Raw genomic sequence first — 22,192 nt, 5'->3', positions numbered from 1 at the left:
TTGTATATTAAAAGGAAGAATGAATGATTTTTAATGAACCCATGTCATCATTTTATTGCATTTTTTTAAATCCAAAAATAAAAATAATATTAATTGAGTTCATTTTATTCTAAGTTGAAACTAGACATTGGTACTTTGAACTCAAAAAATTATTGTTTTTGACAAAATTTTCAAAATATTTAAATGAAAAGATATGTATGTTTATACTTTATAGTAGAACATTATTAATTAAAAAAAAAAAAAAAGGAATAAGTCTTTATGTTTTCATGCAAAGTAAAAAGGGTCTTATTTAAAATGGCAATAATTTATAAACTTTAAAATAAAAATTAATGTCAATTCCAATTAATTCAACTAATAAAATCTCTCATAACCGAATAAAAAATATGTAGTTTAAAGTTCAAATCCTTCTTAGACCACAAAACCAATTGGTGCTTAGCTTGATGATAAGTGTAAGGACGCAGTTTGAGTCCTAAGCCCAAATGATAAAAGGATTTAAACCCAAAGAGCCCAGTATAATGAATTTGTAGAGAGTGGGTTGGAAAACTAGGTTCTAATTGGTTGGGTCACGGTTACAATGGATCTAGTAGACAATAAAACAAAAAATAGACTGGATTTATCTAAGGAAAATCGTCATCGGCACAATCCGAAAAGATCAGTTCTTGTATATATTATTTGAAGTTGGTTACAAATATAGTTTTGATTGCTACAATACTTCTTTCTTAATTCTCCATTCCTCTCTCAATGGAGGGTCTCTTACATTATATAGTTCCCTTGAAATGATCTTGGCCCTCCACTTGTTGCTTGTCCAAGCCACCACTTGAGTGCTTGTCACATCGAACACCCTCTCAGGCCCTCTGTGAGTTGGGACAGCTAAGGCAGCACTGTTTTGGGGTCTTCTCCTCATTAATGCAACTAGAAAGTTAGCTGTAGAGTATTTAATACAGTGATAACAACTTTTTCTTGAAATATTTCATGGCCTTCCTCTATCCTGTTACTTCTGGATACTTATCCCCATTAGTGGAATCATCTGGAACGATGCTCTTAGTGTTAGACCACACATTCTGACCTCAGCTTTGCTCAGCTGAGGAAGTATTCTTCCTCGTACAGCCTTCTCGAATGGTTATAATCAGACATCACCTCTTTACTTACCGACACAGATTCTTAGGAAGGTGTTTTCCTGTCTTTGGACTATTAATGTCTTCGGATTGGGCCTTGGCCCTATATATATATATATATATATATATATAAATAAATATACATTCCTGGACCTATTACCCCTACAATAAGAAATAATTATAATATAACGAATCCATAAATTAAAATTTTATCATATTTATAAAAAATATATAAAAAGATTTTTATGAGAAAATTATTTTTTGATAGAGCTTTATTCATTTTTTTTTAAAACCATAACTTTGCGGTATTTGTAAGTAGAAAATATCCAATTCTTTCAGTGATTGCACGTTACAGATTTTTATAAATTGACTTCATCCAAAACGGTAGAGTGTTATATCAAAAATAAGAAGACTAAAAAGGAAAAGCCTTTCGTTAATACTAAGCTGAAAGATTCCATAGTTATTACACATTAAAGATTTTTATTTTATGTCTTTCAAAAAAGATACTTTTATTAAATGATGACTTCATTTTAAAAAAAAAAAAAATCAGACTTTTTACTACAATATAATTATGACGCATTAATTTTTTTTATGAGATCATTAATTTTATGTCTAAGTACAAGTGTACAACCAACTGCCTATTTTTAAAGTTCCTAAAAAAAAAAAAAAACTATTTTTAATACAAACTTAAAAAAAAAATTTGAAATTTTTAATATATATATATAGTGCTTGGAGGGTATAAAAAATGCATGCTTTTCCCTTTCATATATATATTGGGAAGTGGGAACCATCTTGAAAATAATGATTGGGGTCCCAAATTTGATCACCTTAATAGATTATATAGAAAAACCACTAATAAATTCTCAAAAAAAAAAAAATAACCACATATAATTCGAAGTAAAATTTTTAAAGTCCTAACCCTTCAATAAAAATTGAGTAATTAAATTTTACTATATCATTAATAATTTAAATAAATACCAAAATAATGACATAAATGTTCCATTTGTGGATAATTGAGTGGTTTAGATTAATTCATTATTATTATTATTATTAAATTTTAATAAACACCAAAACAATTATAATTCATAAATGTCTATTTGAGAGAACATGGTATAAAATTACTCTTTTTTAAAATACTTTCTTTTTTTGGAAAAATTTAGGGGAGAAACTCTAGAGATATAACTTTTATGTCACGACTTTGAGAGTTCCATTGGGATAAGTTGACAAAAAAATAATCAACTGGTAAAGTTTCTAATAATTAAATAAGAGTTTTGGAGTTTAATCCTCAATTACAACAAAAATTGATTGGTGTCTTAATTGATGATAAAAAATTATTATCAAAAGCAGATATTATGTGTTGAAAACTCTTTTAAAAAAAAATTTATACAAACATGTTTGTACACCGCTCAAATTAGCTACGGCAAAATTTATAACAAAGTTCTACAAAACCTCAATCCAACTACAACCTTTCTAAATAATCCATTTTTAGAAAGCCGAAAAAAAAATTCTTTTTTTGGCTAATCAAGGATCTAGGATATTGAAATCTTTTTTGAGATTTATATTGAAATCTTAATCCAATTAAAAACACACGTGAAAGATTATTTAAAGCAGGACATTTTAGGCTAGAAAATTGGGTCCCAATTATTTTTATTTTATTTTTATTTTTTTAATGTAGACGTGGCAAAATATTACTACGAATAATAGTCAGGTGAAACTTATATGATAAGAATTAAGAAAAGTGGGGTAACCTCAAATAAATGAGTTTCATAGAAATTTTACTGCAAATAGAAAGCAGCAGAGAAGAGAAACAAAACAAGCACACAGCTTGGAGAGACAGAGACACGTAGACAGAGAAACACAAACACAAACACAAAACAAAACAACAGAGAATGGAATGGAACAGAGCATTCCGATTCATTTGTAGTTGTGAGTGTGATAGCTGGTAACAAAAAAGAAAGAAAAGAAAAGCCATTGATTATTTATTTAATTAATGGCTAAGACAGATGTGAATGATTCTTCTGATCCGACTGTGATGGCGAAAGTGACAGAGTTGAAGAAAGAGTTGCAGAGATTGGTGAAGGCTATAGTTGATGATGATGAGGATTGTAGCATTGAAAGCATTGATGAGGCTAAGGAAAAGCTTTGTGCTTTGAAGGAATTGAAGCAGAGGAGGAACCAGCGTTCGCTCTCGGTGAAGCTTCTTGATTCTCTGACGTGTCCTGAGGAGTTTCGTTGCCCTTTGTCCAAGGAATTGATGAGAGATCCTGTTATGCTTGCCACAGGCCAGGTTGGTACATATCTATATCACAATGTTATTTTGCTCTGTTTGGTTTCTGGGAAATTGTAATAAAAATGAACTTCAAATGATTTTTTAGGGAGGTGGGAAATCAGAGATAAGCATTAATTTAAGAGTTTTTTTGGTTTAATTATGGGATAATTGAGGTGGGTTTTGAATATTTTGCAAACCCAATTGACATAAAGGGCTATAAGGCTAAAACTTTTAACATCTAAGTTTCTTTTCCTCTGTTTTTTAGGCAACCAAATGGAGTGTGAATTAAAATTGAAATGAACTTCTTGTGTTTTTATTTTTATTTTTTTTTTCACGGATTTTTGGGGGCTAGGAAATGACGGATAATATTTTCCACTGATAATTTTTTTTTTTTATTTTAAAAGGACAGATAAGCAGTAATTTGAGATTTAATTATGGGATAATTGAGGTGGGTTTTGCATATTTTACAAACCCAATTAAGATAAAGTGCTAAAACTTAAAGGATAAATCTTGGCCTCTAATTTTGTTTTCCTTTGTTTTGTAGGCAATCAAATGGAGAGTGGTTTTTTTTGGGAAGGGGGGGGGGGGGGGGTGTTGTTAAGTGGATAGTAATTCTTTTTCTGGATTTTTGTTTTTTAATTTCGTAGTTCATGGATCGTTTCAATTATCTTTCAATCTCTGAATTTTGGATTTGGATTCATTGTGCTGCTTTTGTTTGTTCTTTGCTCTGTTTGGTGGCTAAGAAACTATGGGAAAAAGAAAAGAAATTACAAACAAATCCATACTTTAGTTTTGCTGTTGCGTAGTTTAAGTGAGTTTCTTTTCCCTTTGTTTTATTTTTTCCCTCTTATCTTCTTGGAAATCAAAAGAAGCAATCTAAAATTTCGAGGTATGCAATGTAATTTACTGTTAGTTTCTCTTCTTTACTACTATCCTGGTGGTTGCTTTACTGTGTTTTATCATTTATGCACTGTGAAAAGTTATCAAGGTAGCACTGTTTGATGGAGACATGAATTTTTGAAATTTTATTAGTTGTTCTGTGTTACTTTCTAAGTTTTGTTGAAGACAAGCATGTCAGAATGATGAATCTAATTAGTTTTCTTGGATAAGTACAGTAGAAAATTCAACAACAAAAAAAAACATGTTGAGAATCCATAATTCTTTGAGTAACTGGTGGTGCAGTTTTAGATAAAAAATTAATCATGATAAAAATTTTGAGTCTTTGTCATAATTCATTGGTGTTAAACTCTGGTGATCTGAGCTTCTTGTTTGCACATTGTACCAATTGCTGTTTTGCTTTGTTTTGACATTTAGTAAAATTGGTAGTGCTTTAATCTATTTATTTGGCATCCTTTTTCAAACCATACTTAATGGATCTGAGCTCCTTTGTTTGTACCAAATGCTGTTTGGATTTGTTATGATCCTGATGCTGGGCCCATATGTGAAAGAAACTAGTTTAGCTAGGAAATTGGCAGTGCTGTAATTCACACATTCTTCGTCTTTTGTCAAACCATACTTCCTGTGTTGTTTTGTGGTTTTTAATTTGTTTTGATTTCATTGTGCAGACATATGATAGACCCTTCATTCAGAAATGGCTAAACGCTGGCAACCGGACATGCCCTCTAACCCAACAAGTTCTCCTTCACACAATTCTTACTCCAAATCACTTAGTCCGAGGAGTGATATCTCAGTGGTGTAGAAGCCGGGGCATTGAATTGTCAGATTCTGTTCACGATATTAACGATGAAGGGGTAACAGATGCAGTTCGTGACCATTTTCTTTCTTTGCTGGAGAAGATGTCTTTGACACCTCCTGAACAAAAAAAAGCTGCAAAAGAGCTTCGGCTGTTGACAAAGAGGATGCCCTCATTCCGGGCACTCTTTGGCGAGTCTATAGATGCCATTCCTCAATTGCTCAATCCTTTTTCTGAAAACAAATCTCAAACCAGTATTCACCCAGATCTCCAAGAAGACGTGATCACAACACTCTTGAATCTCTCAATCCATGACAGCAACAAAAAGCTTGTTGCTGAAACTCCAAAGGTAATTCCTCTACTTACAGAAGCATTGAGGTCAGGAACCATTGAGACAAGGACCAATGCCGCTGCAACCCTTTTCACTTTGTCAGCTCTTGATTCAAACAAGGCACTTATTGGGAAATCTGGTGCACTAAAACCACTCATTGACCTATTAGAAGAGGGACATCCTTTAGCTATGAAAGATGTTGCTTCAGCAATCTTTAGCCTATGCATGATCCATGAGAACAGATCTAGAGCTGTGCGGGATGGTGCAGTGAGAGTGATTCTGAAAAAGATCATGGACCGTATGCATGTGGATGAGTTGTTGGCTATCCTTGCAATGCTCTCAAGCCATCCAAAGGCCATTGAAGAAATGGGAGAAGTTGGAGCTGTTCCTTGCTTGCTTAGCATTATTAGAGAGAGCAGTTGTGGACGGAACAAGGAGAATTGCATTGCAATCCTCCACTCTATCTGTTTGAATGATCGAACTAAGTGGAAGGAAATGAGAGAAGAAGAGAACACCTATGGAACCATCTCTGATCTTGCTAAGAATGGAACTTCAAGAGCCAAGAGAAAGGCCAGCAGCATTCTTGAGAGACTGAACAGGGTTGTTAATATAATGCATACTTCATGATCAACTCGCTTGTGCACAAGTAAGTATTCAGTAATTCAAGAGTACAATGTCGTTGTACTCTCTCCTCTCACGTAATTGTGGATTCTAGTAATTAAATTTATAGCAGAATCCACCATTTAAGTGAGAGAAATGAGTGCCATGTCATTATACTCTAGGAGTACCTAATAATTTTATGTTGTGCACCACAAAAGAATGCATTACTTTGTAAATTCTGCATATATTTCCAGCTGTTTATGGTCCTTAACGCTGCTCTCCGGCCTTGTGTGGATCATTCTCAATTGCCCTTGTGTATATTCTCGTTCTGTCCGGAATTTCAACTGTAGGTTCATGATGTCTTTCTTTTTCTTTTCTTTTTTTTTTTCTTTTAAAGATTTTGGTAAGTGGTTCATGAGTTTGTTACTGTGATTCTGTGAATAAATACAAATGAAGCTTTTATTTATAAGATTCTGCCTTTTGCATTGTTTTGCTGTGATTGCAAAATGGTTCATTTGGTATTGTTAATTCTCATTCTGTCTGGAATTTCAATTGCAGGATCATGATGTCTTTCTTTTTATTTTACTTTCTTTTCTTTTTTATTTTATTTTAAAGATTTTGGTAAGTGGTTCATGAATTTGTTACTGTGATTCTATGAATAAATACAAATGAAGCTCTATTTATAGGATTCTGCCTTTTGGATTGTTTTGTTGTGATTGCAAAATGGTTTATGTAGTGAGTGTTTATTGGTAAGTGAAAAAGTGATATTAATGATAGGTCTAGATGAAAACCAATAAGAAATTGGCTACATCAATATTTTGTAAAAATGTTGTAAAATAATTTGTGACTGTAGCATTATTCTTTGTTAATTGGGCCTGCTTAACCTTAATAACGGCTCTTAGGGAATTTTTTAATAGACCATTTTAGGAAAGTGTTTATGTCACTTTTATGAAAAATATAAAAAATTGTCAAAAAAATCAATTACTTTTTTTTTCTCATAAAAAGTTTTTAAAAAATAATTTCTAAATTTTTTTCTCATAAAAAATTATTGAAGTTTTTTTTTTTAATTTTTTTTTAAAGAATGTGATGTGATATATTTTGTAATCTTAGATTACGGTAATATTAGAAAAAAAATTAAATGAACCAAATATCTTAATATCATATTAAGGTAGTATGTATCACATCAAGGACACATCATGGCGAATCAAATTCCTCCTTATGGCATTCGTTAACTTTTCTCTTGGTAACTGAGTTTATTTAACAGATGCCCTAAGGACATTTGTTAATAGACCATTTTTGAAAAATTTTGATACCACTTTTATGGAAAATATAAATAATTGTAAAAAATATATTTTTTTTTTTTCCATAAAAAGTTTCTAAAACTATTTTTTAAACCAATAACCTTAAGACTCCGTTGACTTTTCATGACACAACGTGAAAGCTGTTTCATGACACAACGTGAAAGTTGAAGAAGCTCAAGTATGCAATTAAATTTAGAAAATTTCTTTAACTCATAAGTAATATCCAATTAAACATCAGAAAATACTTTGAGAAAATTTTTACTAAAATATGAAATTTTATAATTATAATAGTTATTAATTACCATTTATTATGATTGTATTTGTATATGAAATTATCTATTCTATTATTTGACCACCGTGTAATCCTGATGCGATGGTTACTCCACAAATATAAATGTTTGTTGAGTATGGAGGGCAAGAGGTGGGGTTCAAGTCTCTAGAAGTGAGCTTCACACACATGTACACTTAAATTAGATTAGAGTAGAATTTCTATCTTGTATATAAAAAATAAAAAAATAAAAAATCTATTCTATTATTTGAAGAAAATACGACGTGACAAGATTTCAATGGAATGTATAAATATAAAAGGTTTCATAAAGAATCTTCTAGAATTTAAATTCCATATTAAAATACTATATAACATTTTAAATCGTTGATATCACATAGCTTTAAGTTTGAACCTTCCTTTCTCTAGTAAAAAAAAAAAGGTTTGGACCATCCAAAATACATTTAGAAACCAAAACACCAACTAAATTTCTTCAGAAACCTAATTTGTGTAAATAAAATTAATAATACCAGTATTTTGGCAATTTAAAGGCATAATAAGCTTAGATATATGTGTCTAATATGTAAAACCCAAAACCTAACGGGTTTACAATTTTAAACCCAAACTTTAAATAAAAAATCCCAAACTTTTACTGTAGCATCATACTAGGTCGGAGAACCCACTTTATTTGACCAATTGCCATCCATAGTCTATTAAATTTTTAACAAATTACCGATATTTAAAAGAAATTTTATTCCAACCACATATGATGTTCAATGCTAAACTCTTTCCCTTAGAAATTAGAATCAACTTGTCCTCGAATTAACTTCCAAAACTCTTAGAATTTTCCATACCAAAAAAATTAAATATTTCAAACACTTTGAATTTGACATGATGTATCTGATCCATGCATAATATCTTGAAAAATAGATACAATTTTTGGCTGCTACTTTGTATCGGCCATAGATCCAAAAAAGCCTAAAATCTTCTTTCGAAACTTGTAATCCACCAATTGATGAGTTAATCTCTTTTTTTTTTTTTTTTTTTTTTTTTTTTTGATCTTCATGCACTTTTGATCATCTATCAAACAAAATTTGATAATTGAATATCATTCAACCTTAAATCAATGGACTTTGGTGAATTGCTTCCCAATAACATGATGGGATCTAGAGACTCCTAAGTTCCAATAATCAAATTTGATTTCAATGAGATCGTCCATAATTTTCTCAACAATATTTGATAGGATTTTGGTAGCCCATTCTATGACGTTAGTTGTGATCCAATTCAAGTCTCTTGGAATAATTTATTCAATGTAAAACCATGGTTAAAATTTGTACTGAAACTCCTGAAGAAGCTTGCTCGAGTGAAGGTGATTCTCGTTTAAGCGAACAGGACAAATTCACTCAAGCAAGAAAGGAAATGCACTCGAGCAAATCATTAAATCAACTTAAAACTTTGCCCATATCTCACTCAAGACTCGCTCCGGTAAGATCATGGAAAGATGTTTTCTAAATTTTCAAACTAGGTTTTCATTGCTTCTTTTATCTTACTTTATGCACATTTATAAACCTTGCTTTCGTATGATTCTTAAGTACAGAAAAGATGGCCACAACATATGTAAAATTTTCAAAGATATAAAATTGCATTTGTGTGGATTCGTTATGGTAGTAACAACTTGTTGGTTGATATGATAGAGGCCCGTAGTCCAGCCGAGTTTCTTTTCACTCGTGTCCAGACTAGCCAAGGTTGAAGCCCAGCTCGGTTAAGGAGTTTTTCTCAGACCAAAGTTGATTTTGAGTACTGTCATCAAAGAGGGCCTTTATTATGGATCGTATTCTTAAGAAGCCCATATAGCTCAATCTTACATTCTAGGAGCCCATTATAACCCACATGTCACGCTGTTAGTACTTTCAAAAAACATAGTGGCAAATAGATATATGAAGGTGACTAATGACTATACCCTCTTTATCAATCTCTCCATTTGTCCGACCTATGGTCATATTTCTGCCTTTAGATTTGTTAGTTAGGGATATAAAAAATCTCGGTTTCCTTGTGGTCTATTTGAATTGAGGGGAGGGAGAAGGGGTAGAGTAGAGTAGAATAAATTTGACCCAAAATTAGCCGATTTTCAGTTAACTCTACTCTACTCTACTCATCTCCACTCACCCTCCGTCTCCTCTCAATCCAAACAGAATTTTAATGTTAAGTTTTGTCTTTTGTTTGAGGGAGTTTTAAGTGAAATGATATATGTGAGTCTTTTTGGAAATAATTTTTATTTTTTAGGTGTTTTTAGATATGAATAGTGAAGGTTGGTGATGATAGTGATTGGGGTTATTTTGTTCTTTATTCTTGATGAATCATACTTTGTTCTTGGTTCTTAAATATTGCATAGTTCACGGTTCATAGAAATGAACTTTACCTTTACACTTAAAATATTCATCATTTTCAAATATAATTTGTGTTAGACTAGAAGCTAATGAAAATACAAATATAGAATCTAACAAGTTTGTGTAGCTTCTTTGGTTACAAAAGGTATCCAAAAAGTTGTTACAAAATGTATTAATAGTCCAAATTGTTAGATATTCTATCCAAAAAATTGTCTAAGTCAAAAAATTGTTAGATATCCTAGTAGGACTTTATGATTTTGTGTCAATTAGAATCTATTACTTATCCTCAAGAAGATCAATTTAAAGTGAAATTCATCCTAAAAAATAACTATAAATAGTGGACATCCCTCTCATTTTACACCAGTTTTTCTAAAGGTTAAAATTCTGGATAAACTTTGTCTTAAGAATACTTGAACAAATTCATACAAGCTCAAAAACACCTATAAACTTCAAAAAGCCTTCATGGACTCTCCCCACTCTATTAGTTAACCGTCATGCCAGTCATGAGTTCTCTTGGCTTATTTCTTACTCTAATTACTTAAAAAATAAATTATTTTAATTGGAAATATAAATGAAATATAGTTTACAAAGGGTGTAGTATAGATTTATAAACTATAACCCATTCTTGGTTCGACCATGCAATGAGTCGGTAAAACTATATTACACATACAAAACTCATCTAGCTTGTTTCAAACTTACAATTATTAGGACACTCTTATCAATCCATGTATGATAACATAAGTGTTAAATTTTGCACAATAAAATCCAAAAATCACCGACATTAGTTCATATAAACTTATATAAATTTAGATTATTGATACAGTAATCATGTAAATATATACAATTCTATTCACATGCAAATCTTTCATTTAATACATCTTTATTCATATAAACAAAAAGAGATAATTTGAGAGAATAATAAAAAACACATAAAGAAATAATAGTTTAATAACAGTAGTGAAAAACGGATAATATAATGTAAGTATTTTTGAAAAATCATTATATAAAATAGGAAAAATAATTTTTATGTTAAAGTAAAAATAATGAAATAAAATTTTTTTTGTACGAATTGATGTGAATAATGTAAAAAATAAGAACTTATTTAGTTAGAGATTTTTAGTATATTTATTTAAGTGTCGATAGAAATATATTTTAACCTAAACATTTCTGCAAATTTGTAACCAATTAATACTGTCCACAATTTCTGCACTGTTCTCTCTTTTCCCCAAGTTCAATTTTCCGGTCCCAACGAGTGGAGTAAGGTAATCAGGAAACTTCGAACAACTCTACTCTACTGACTACTCTCGTTTAGCGAGAAAAAAAAAAAGAAAAAAGAAAAAAGAACTCTGCTCTCTGAACAGAACTTTCACAATTTCTCTACTGTACTGGCATCTCTCTTTTCCTCAATCCCACCATTGTTTTCCTCTTCATTTAGTTTTCTCTCTCTATTTTCTTTCTCAAACTGAGCACCCAGAAAAAAAAAAAAAAAAAAAATTCTGCAACCAATTTTTGAGTCTCTTCATCTCCTGGACCTGACAACGTGATCTGCATCCTCAAGGTCACCTTTCTTCTCTTATGCAATGCTAATTATTTGTGTGAATTCTCTGTTTTTTATTTTTTTTATTTATTAGTTTTGGGAGGAACGTAAAACTTGTTTTTGGCTTGTTTTTGTGTGTGTTTATGTGTTTTCTTGTTGTTTTATATCTGAATTTCTAATCTGTAGGCTTGCAATTGTGATTGTCAAATAAAGAATATTTTTTTTGTTTATTACTAATATAATGTGACAAGCTAAGGGTGTTGGCGTGTTAGGGAATAGTTGTGAATATGATTTTTTTTTTTTTTGTGAAATAAATATGATATAATTTGTATTCCTTTAGGTTTAGCAAAACTAAATGGATGATGCATCATTGAAATGAAAAATTCACATCAAATTGTTCTCTTCTTCTGTAATTATTTTTTCTATTTAAATTGATTTTTTTTTTTTTTTTTTTTGGTGGTTCATGATCTGGCAGTATATTTCCAATGGCCTCTATGAGCACGGAAAAAGCCTCATCTTCATTATCATTTTCTTCAATACCACAATGGAAATACGATGTCTTTCTTAGTTTTAGAGGTGAGGACACCCTCTATAGTTTCAAGGATCGTCTATATGATGCCTTGAAACAAAAGGACATTTTCACCTTTAAAGACAAAGGAAAACTTGGGAAAGGAAAATCGATTTCACCGGAGCACTTGAAAGCAATAGAAGAATCAAGATTTGTCATTGTCATTTTTTCAAAAAACTATGCGTCTTCAACATGGTGTCTAGATGAACTTGCAAAGGTCACAAGATGCATGAAAAAGACGGGAATGACAATTCTACCTGTTTTTTATAATGTTGATCCATCTGATGTACGAGAACAAACAGGAACTTTTGCAAAAGCTTTTCTTGAACATGAAGAACATTTCAAGGAGAACATAGAGAAGGTGCAAACATGGAGAGCAGCATTAAGAGAAGTAGCCAATCTCGCCAGTTGGCATTTACAAAACGAGTAATTTAATTTAACTTATTTATTTTATTTTCAAATAATTCTTTCTATATATATAGCATGAATTATAGTGTCAAAAAATGCAACAAGAATTTTGCGTATAATATATGCTATGTTTAATTTGTGCACATTATGTATGATATGTAATCTGTACTACAATAAACAGAATAGGATTTGATAGTTTCATCTTTTAATTGTCAAAAAATTTACGGAAAAAATCTTTTTTTATAGAAGAATTTACTGAAAAATCTTAAATGTTGAAAAAGTGATAAAAAGAACAAGCGTGATGAAGAGAGGTCCGTGTCCAACAATCCAAGTACAAACGTAGTTAAAGATAAACACAATTACATACATATTAAATGTTCCTACCTAATTTTAATAATACTACTGATGTCCAAAGCTTTATCAATTCTTGAAAATATCTTGTAAGGACAACTTTTTTTTTTTTTACAAGATAGAATTTCTACTCTACCTTAATCTAAGTGTATATGTGTGTGAAACTTCTTCTTGGAGACTTGAACTCTGTCTTTTGCTCCTCACACCCTACAAGCATTTATACTTGTGGAGTAATCACCACACCAAGGGTGCGCGGTGGTTGTAAGGACAACATTTGCTAGAGTATGCAAACTATTTATTTTTAATTGCTCTATTTTAGTTCAGAAGAATAGTTAGTGTGCTAAATTATTTATATACTTAATTTTATTTCTTAATGTAATTTTTGTTATAGTAATGTAAGCAATTTATTCAATATTTATATTTTTCAAATAAGTTATGAAAATCGAGTTATTATGAAGATCTATTGAAGAGGAGCAGCTAATTTTAGAATATAGTAAAATTTATCATTGAAGTTTATGTTTGAATTAATAATAGTTTCTTTTATTGATATAATACACACACACACACACACATATATATATATATATATATATAAAGAAAACTTGGAATGGTAAAATGAGTTAAAAGTGTGTTGTTATTAGACTTCAAGTAAAATCGGTAGAAGTGGTTTTAATTAAGCTTGACATGGTTCTAAATAGATTAGAAGTAGTGATAAAAATCCAGACTTACGTAATCAGCTTCTATTGCTTAGTTTATATATTTTTTTTTTACTTTGATTTGTTTACTTTTTATTTTGTTAATTAATTCTAATAATATTATTGTTAGAATATTGGTTAAATGATTCAATATTCACAATTTTCTAATAGCTTAAACTGTTAGGATGATCAATAATTTAACAGTTAGTAAATTAATTGTAATTTACAGATTAATTTTGATGATGTTGTGCCCTAGAATATTACTAATCATGTATAGAATAGAACATATTCTATTAATCAATAGTTTGAGATTCATAACAGCATTAAGACTGTGTGGAGCCCAGAAATAATTCACCAAACTACAGTATTAAACTAATAATTTTGAATTCCCCCTCTCAAGAACTTGAAATGATCACTTACTTTAGCTACAATAATACAAAATCTGCTGCCTATGATTGTGGAACATAAAGTGGACTATTTAGAGTGGGACATATGATATATATATATATATATATATATATTTGTGTGTGTGTGGGGATAAATGTGGAAGTACTTGGCGTTATATCCTCCATCTTAGGAACAACTTAAACTTCTTTGGCTGATCAACTAATCTATAGCCCCTTTAGAATATAAGCCAGTATATCCTAGTCTAATTTCAATGATCATTAAATACTGTATAAGAACAACAAGTTTTTAACATTTCAACTCATCTTTATATTACTATCACACACCCTTGGTGCGATACTCACTTCACAAGTATAAGTGCTTATGGAGTGTGAGGGGTAAGGGGTACGAGCTAGGGTTCAAGTCTTCAAGAGGGATAACTTAAACTTCTTTGGCCGATCAACTAATCTATAGCCCCTTTAGAATATAAGCCAGCAAGTTTTTAACATTTCAACTCATCTTTATATTACTACCACACACCCTTGGTGTGATACTCACTTCACAAGTATAAGTGCTTGTGGTGTGTGAGGGGTAAGGGGTAAGAGCAAGGGTTCAAGTCTCCAAGAGGGACAACTTAAACTTCTTTGGCTGATCAACTAATCTATAGCCCCTATAGAATATAAGCTAGTATATCCTAGTCTAATTTCAATGATCATTAAATACTGTATAAGAACAACAATTTTTTAACATTTCAACTCATCTTTATATTACTACCACACACCTTTGGTGCAATACCCACTTTACAAGTATAAGTGCTTGTAGGGTGTGAGGGGTAAGGGGTAAGAGCCAGGGTTTAAGTCTCCAAGAGGGAGTTTCACACACATATACACTTAGATTAGGCTAGAGTAGAACCTATATCTTGTAAAAAAAAAAAAAAAAACTCATCTTTATATTAGATTGACTCTTGTCTTAATCATTGTCTTAGGTTAAAATAAATTCTTGCAATGCTTTTAAGCCAATTTTGCCAAAATCCTAATAGACTCGAGTGGACACTAAAAATACATTTTCTTGTAGTGGGAGATTCAAGGAGTTTCTAATTTTGCCAACTACTTCCAATTGCATAGTTTGATTCTTATGGCCTATTGGTTTTTATAAGTAGTTCTTATTATGGTCCGACAATAATTCTAGAAATATAGCTTGTTGCACAGTTTTTTCTATAACTTTTTGGAGTGGTGGGTTGTAAGTGATGTCAGGTAAGTCTATGTAAAAGTAATTACCCACCACTCACAATGCGAAATCTTAGCAAATCGTGAAAAAAGTTGTGGAATAAGTTGTCTCCATAGTAAAGTTGTGTAGTCTCCTATTGTGTGAAAATAACATTGATAATTTTAGGAGTAATACTAGAGACAAAAAAATATTACAAATTGTTGAGATGGTAAATCATGCTTGGTAGAACATCACTAGCCACTAGCATATGAGTCCACAACCAACACATTTTTTACCATTCACCAATCACAATCGGTCAACTCAATAGTTGTGAACAATGTTGTGCAACTTACTGTCTAAGTAGACTTAAATTACTTAATGTAATTACGTAGAGGTGTTGCTACTTTTTTTTTTTGGAGGGAAGTGTATGCTACTTTTTAGTTGCTAATTTCACATAACTTGAGTTTAATTAGATATCAAAACTTGAAAATCAAAAGGGAGCTAGTTATCTTAAAACTCCATTGAACTCCTCCTTTTCTTAAAGGCTTACAACATGCGAGAGTAGGGTGATTCGAACAGAAGTTCTCAATATGAGAACCACATGGTGCAGTGTTGACTGTTGAGCCATGGGACTTTTGAGTTTTGACAAGTGAACTCATTTTTTACTACAAACAATTTGATAGCACCTTTACACTTCACCTGTTCATTTTAGAAGCCAAAAGTGGTATTCATGTGCATTATATGGATTAATAATAAATAAATAAAAATCCTGTGTATATTAAAGATATAATTTACTAAAGTCTATGAAATTTTAGAAATAAAATAGATATAAATTTCTTCTAAAAATAATCTCTTAAGTTACATGACTGAAATACATTGAATTAAACTCTAATGGAACTCCAATAATGTAAAATCTACTAACCTTCAAACGCAATTATCTATGGAAATTAAGAAATCTTTCATGGAACAATCCATAATTGTATGGTTAATTTTATTTTTTGATAAACAATTGCATTGTTAACATTAACTACAACACAACACTTATATGGGTAGTTCTTTCGATTCTGGCTTGGAGCATTCAATTACATTTATGCATTCAGATTTCAGTTTTTACCAACTAAACAGAATGCCACATATCTACTAAATTTTTATTTGGGTTCCTGTCATGGTAAATTTAGACTTGCAGCTTATTGTTCTATCTTTTTTGCAGGACTGAGACCAAATTTATCCAAAACATTGTGAGACTGATATTAAATAAATTGAGTGGCACATTTTTAGTAGATACTAACGGACTAGTAGGAATAAATCTCCGAGTTGAGAAATTGAAGTCACATTTAGCCATGGAGTCAAATGATGTTCGCATTATAGGAATTTGTGGGACGGGAGGAATGAGTAAGACAACTCTTGCTAGAGTTGTTTATGGTATGATTTCCAATCAATTTGAAGCTTGTTGTTTTATTGCTAATGTCAGGGAAGTTTTTAAAAAATATGGTTTACTTTGGTTACAACAAACACTTTTGAATGAACTTTTGATGCATAATGATATGAATGTACAAGGTGTTGATTGTGGAGTTCTCATCAAGAATAGGTTACGTCACAAAAAGATTTTTCTCATTCTTGATGATGTAAATGAATTAGACCAACTGAACAAATTAGTTGGGGGACATGATTGGTTTGGTCCAGGTAGTAGAATTATCATAACAACAAGAGATGTGCATTTGCTAATGACAAGGAAAGTAGATGGAATATATGAGATTGAAGGATTGAATTATGATGAAGCTTTTCAACTCTTTAATTTGAAAGCTTTTGGAAAAGAGCATCCTACCACAGATTATCTAGAGTTGTCCCAAGCCTTCGTACATTATGCTAGTGGTCTTCCTTTAGCCATTGAGGTTTTGGGTTCCTTTTTGTTCAAGAGACGTATAGATGAATGGCAAAGTGCATTAGATAGACTCGAAAAATTTCCCGAAAGAAAAATTCTTAATGTGCTTCAAATAAGCTATGATGGACTTCAAGAAACAGAGAAGGAAATTTTCCTGGATAATGCATGCTTCTTTAATCACATGAGTCGAGATTTTATCATAGAAATAGTAGATCATCTTGAGCTTCTCCCTAAAATTGAATTAAGGGTTCTTAATGAAAAATCTCTCATAAAATTCCATGACAAACAATTGTGGATGCATGATTTACTACAACAAATGGGTCGAGACATAGTTTGTCACGAGTGCTCTAAAGATCCTGGGAAGCGTAGTAGATTATGGGTGTATAAAGACATTGATGATGTGCTAACAAAAAAAATGGTATGATGTTATTTAAACGACATGAGCAAATACTTTATTTTACACACACACATTGAGCAACATAGTTTAAATTACAATAGTTCTATTCATTTTACACTAATCACTCTTTCCTAATTATAGGGGACAGAGACAGTTCAAAGCATAGTATTAGAGCTGTCTGAACCGAAAAAGGTATATTGGGATCGTGAAGCCTTTTCAAAGATGAAATGTCTAAAGTTGCTCCAAATTCATCATGTTCAACTAATGCATGATCCCAAACATCTTCCTAATAGCTTAAGATTTCTTGATTGGAGTGAGTACCCTTCAAAATCTTTGCCATCAAGTTTCCAATCAAATGAACTTGTTAAACTTCGCTTGAATTGCAGTAACATCGAACGACTTTGGAAAGGAACAAAGGTAATTTAGGAACCCTTATAAAACCTTTTTTTTTTTTTTTTTTGTTAAGTTTCATTAAATTAAAAGACTTTGTAGAAGCTAATTGTTTCATGTCTTTTTTTTTTTTTTTTTTTTTTGTTTTGTTTTCTGGTGGTTTCCAACAGTCTTTTGAGAGGTTGAAATTCATCGAATTGAACAAGTCCCTAAAACTTATTGAAACCCCAGATATCACGGAAGTCCCAGTTCTTGAGAAATTGATTCTTGAAGATTGCGTAAAATTATGTGAGATACATCCATCAGTTGGAGTTCATGAAAGGCTTACTCTTCTTAATTTAAAAGGTTGCAAAAGCCTCAAAATTCTTCCAAACAAATTTGAAATGAAGTCTCTTGACATTCTTATTCTTTCAGGATGCTTAAAACTAAAAAGAATTCCAGAGTTTGCAAAAAACATGGGATGTGTATCTGGGCTTTACTTGGATGGCATTGCTATTACAAAATTACCCACCTCAATTGGGAATTTGACTAGACTTGCTTCATTGAGTGTAAGAGATTGCAAAAATCTTATGTCACTTCCTCTAACTCTTTTTAATATGGAGTCACTTGTAAATGTCAATTTTTCTGGATGCTCAAAACTTTGTAAACTACTAGAGAATTTGGGGACTACTGAAAGTGTAGAAGAGCTTGATGTGGGTGGAAGTGCTATAAGAATGATGCGTTCTTCCAATGCTTTCTTCAAAACTCTTAAAAAACTAGCTTTTGGTGGATTTAAGTTGAGGAATCCCGATCCCATGGGCTCGTTATCAACTTCACTATTGCGTTCGTGTTCTTTGATCGATTTGGATATAAGTTATTGCAATCTAAATGCAATCCCCAATGACATTTGCTGCTTATCCTCCTTAAAACATTTAGATTTAAGTGGAAATAATTTTGGTTGCTTACCGGAAAGCATTGCTCAACTATCTATTCTAAAATCTTTGAGTGTAAAGAATTGCACAAGCCTTCTATCATTGCCGAAACTTCCATTAAATATTGATTGTATTTGGGGATTTGGTTGTACCTCACTGGACACAGTACCAAATCTATTGAAACCAAATTCTTTATGTGAGGCAGAACTTTGGCTTTCAGGTTGCAGTAAACTGGTTGACAATCAAGGCTTCATTGACATGTTTCTTGCAATGATAAAAAAGAACCTTCAGGTCTCTCTCTCTCTCTCTTTGTGCGTGTGCACACGCGCTCTAAACAACATGCCTTGTATGTTTCAGGGACACTCTATTGCATATAGATACGGAATGGTTATTCCTGGAAGTGAAATTCCAGAGTGGTTTTGTCATCAAAGTATGGGGGCTGAAGTGAACATAAAACAACCTTCTCATTTATGTTATGATGAGTGGGTGGGAATTGCTTTTTGTGTTGTGATTTGTTCTCATAACCAAATGGTTGATCCTTTTCTATTTGGTAGTCAAATTTGCTTTGAATTGATAGCCAATGGAGAACATATATATCCTCCAGTTGGCACAAGGGTGGCTAAGGTTTCATCAGATCATCTTTGGTTACTCTATTTGTTTCCTAAATTTTTCGGAGAAGAAGATTTGATAAAATTATTGTGGGGATGTGATGAGAATGGATTCATTAAGATTGGCATTCACTTTAGAGCTCGTGACTTTGAGATGAAGAAATGGGGGTTGCGTAGGGTATACAAGAAAGACATCGAAGATCACAACCAAACAATGGCTCAAAGTAGCAACAATAACATCATTCCTTATAAGGGCTTGGATGTTTTCCGTCATAATTTTGTCAATTTGGCAGTGGTAGCGAAAGGTAGCAAAGCCAAGCGAAGTCGTGATGACTATGATGGGACTACACCTAGTGGAGAAGGAAGCTCTGATGACATACCACACCCAAAAAGAATTGAAAGAGTCCCTGAATTTATGGCCCTTGGTAATTCTGATTGTGAGGAGTCAAGTGAGTACATGGAATGTTGTGAGGAATTAAGTGATTGCCAGGAATCTAGTGAAAGTGACCGGGAAGCTTAATGGAATTTGAAAAATGGGTTCAAATTCTCTGTAAGTCAATGAATCGAAATTATTTTTTTCCTATCTTTGCTACTGATTATCTGTAAATTACTTTTTTCTTAATTTTAGTTTTGTCTGTTGCTGCATTAACTTTTTTCCTTTCCTTTGGCTCTTGGTAACTCTGTAGTTTTGTCTGTTGCTGCATTAGAGTTCTCAAGACATGATTATTTATTAAATAGTTGCTTTTATATAAATTCTTTGAATTATTGTGGTTGTTGTGCTTCTTTTTGCACTGCTTTTTTGTTTACTTGAATCAACTCTCTCTAATGCTATGAACAGCAATTATACTCACGCATTGTTAGATGAAGATGCAAGAGGCAGACAAAATGAATTTATTATTGTAATTGAAGACAAGGTACGACAATGTTAATCAAGTCTCTAATGGTCAGTGAAGTATTCTCTAAGTACCCTTCTGAAATGCAATGAAATGTTTCCTAATAGGAGTAGTAACTTTCCCATGCTTTGTGTGGGTTTGTGACTAGTGTTAATTGGTGTGCAATCATCAACCAGATAGGAAAAATCAGTTTATGCAGAAAATTTATGTGACTCAGCAGTATGCCTACCTCCAAGGGAGTGAGCGGCTGAAAATCCACTATATGAGAAAATAGGGTTATAATAGTGTTACATAACGAAACCCTACCCATTACAACAGTGTTTAAAGATTTCTAGTTGCTACATCAGTTTTTGCTTCATTCCATTCATTACGCTCCGCTCCACTTCACTTGGCCCATAAGGCCTTTTGGCCGATGGCCTGATAAAAAATATGAGCCTACTCCACATTTAGTCCCATGTAGCCACTAGCAAACTTTAAAGCTAAAAGCATTTAGTCACATGTAGCAACTAGCATGGGGATATTTGAGATGGACGGCAGCAAAGAGCATTATTGTTGTAAACTACTAAATATTAACTAGTCTTGTCACCTGGATCTCATATTATCTCTGCATTCAAATTCTAAATGTCCCCTCTCCCTTTCCTCCGCTTTCACCATCCCACCCTTCTATCCCTTCACCTCATCCTACCTATCACGAAAACAATGTTGTTACTGTTAGACTGTCATATCGGATCAGTGATTTACAAAAAGAGAGCTATGTTATGCAAAGAATAATAGATAGTATTGATTAGTCAATATTACCAACTGTCCTTAACCATCTGCTTCTATTCTTCAATGTTAGGAAATCCTCATCATCCCATGTGATGCTTGTGCAGAAGCTTTTGTGAGACCTTAATAATAATTGAATCTCACTTAAAAGTGATATGCATATATACCTTTTTCCTCTGCATTTTGTTTGTTAGATTTTTCTTTCTTTTCGCTCTTCTTCTTTTCATACATTTAGGAATTTAGTAGAATATATAATGTCAAGTTTGAATGGAAATGGGTGCTATCACATGAATTGCCTCATCAGCCAGTAATATTAATTGCATTGCTCTTTAATTATGCATGTTATATATTACCATATGACTTTTGTGCATTTGACAAGCTCAAAGAACCTCTTTCCAAACGCAGGGGCCTATTTGGTTGAAAAAGGATACTGGCTGTTGCATGCTAGGCATTGTAGAACCCAAGCTGGAAGCTCTGTTATTCGTCTCACTGACACAACCTTAAGTGAAGACCCTGAGCTCTGGAACCAGTTACGTGTGCTACAATTTCCTTCTAAAATGATCATCTTTCTTTGGAGGATTATATTGAATGCTCATCTTGTGAGGGCAGAATTGAGAAGACAAATCAGAACTGAGGAATTATATGCTCTTTTGTGTCCAAGATACACTATAGGGCATATTTTTTTTCTCGACATCTAGAGCAATCTGGTCTGGTTCAATCTTTCCAGTAAAACTAATTTCATTGAGCCTTACTCGATTCAGGCATGGATCAAAAGCTGGCTGACAGGCATTAGGGGGAATTTAGAGAACATAAAGTACTTCTCAGTGTCTTTTGTCTCTATTTTATGTTCTATGGACTTCTAGGAACAAGGCAACCAGGAAGAGAGAGCCCTTCTCTGCCACTAATGTGATCATGTATAGTAAAAGTTTGAATTTTATGTGCAGGGTAGCTAACAGTTTCGACACAAAGAAAAGCCTCAGCAGCAGCAGAATAAACAAGTCCAGACCTTTAAAGAGTGTTCCAATTCTTTATAACATTAGCTTGAATGGTATCAAGTCCAGACCTTAAGAGAGTGTTCCATTTATTTATGAATTTTAGCTTCAATGGTAGACAGCGGACTCCTGATCTTGAACTCTTTTCTTCTTGTGTTGTTTTTGTTCTTTTGTTTCAATGTTCCTAAAAACTATTTATATGTATGTACTATTGTCATTATTTTTCAGTACATTTATATTTTTC

The 22,192-nt window shown here is 32.1% G+C and overlaps 2 protein-coding genes across 4 annotated transcripts; both read left to right on the top strand.

The window, feature by feature from the left end:
- Positions 1 to 2,867: 2,867 nt before the first annotated feature.
- Positions 2,868 to 6,499, top strand: LOC115960941 (U-box domain-containing protein 9). The gene is made up of 2 exons (XM_031079979.1): positions 2,868 to 3,402; positions 4,950 to 6,499. Exons 1-2 carry the CDS (start codon positions 3,106 to 3,108, stop codon positions 6,033 to 6,035), a joined length of 1,383 nt encoding a protein of 460 aa, XP_030935839.1. The 5' UTR covers positions 2,868 to 3,105; the 3' UTR covers positions 6,036 to 6,499.
- A 4,723-nt stretch (positions 6,500 to 11,222) lies between these two features.
- Positions 11,223 to 21,918, top strand: LOC115960322 (TMV resistance protein N-like). Of its 3 annotated transcripts, none has more exons than XR_004085161.1 (7): positions 11,223 to 11,519; positions 11,974 to 12,492; positions 16,321 to 17,410; positions 17,531 to 17,806; positions 17,950 to 19,848; positions 21,362 to 21,770; positions 21,901 to 21,918. XR_004085161.1 is itself a non-coding variant. In XM_031079158.1 (7 exons), the coding sequence occupies exons 2-6, from the start codon at positions 11,984 to 11,986 to the stop codon at positions 19,816 to 19,818; spliced, it is 3,678 nt and encodes a 1,225-aa protein (XP_030935018.1). In that variant the 5' UTR covers positions 11,223 to 11,519; positions 11,974 to 11,983; the 3' UTR covers positions 19,819 to 19,848; positions 21,362 to 21,375. The 3 variants fall into 3 exon arrangements, 2 of the variants coding, with proteins under 2 accessions (XP_030935018.1, XP_030935017.1); XM_031079158.1 differs by lacking the exon at positions 21,901 to 21,918 and having other exon boundaries at positions 17,950 to 18,981; positions 19,048 to 19,848; positions 21,362 to 21,375; XM_031079157.1 differs by lacking the exons at positions 21,362 to 21,770; positions 21,901 to 21,918 and adding an exon at positions 20,137 to 20,213.
- Positions 21,919 to 22,192: the final 274 nt, after the last annotated feature.

The sequence above is a fragment of the Quercus lobata genome, chromosome 9 (genome assembly GCF_001633185.2).
Source record: "Quercus lobata isolate SW786 chromosome 9, ValleyOak3.0 Primary Assembly, whole genome shotgun sequence".
NCBI classification, from domain to species: Eukaryota; Viridiplantae; Streptophyta; class Magnoliopsida; order Fagales; family Fagaceae; genus Quercus; species Quercus lobata.
Note: the sequence above shows the minus strand (reverse complement) of the source record. Positions and strands in the feature narration are given on the sequence as shown.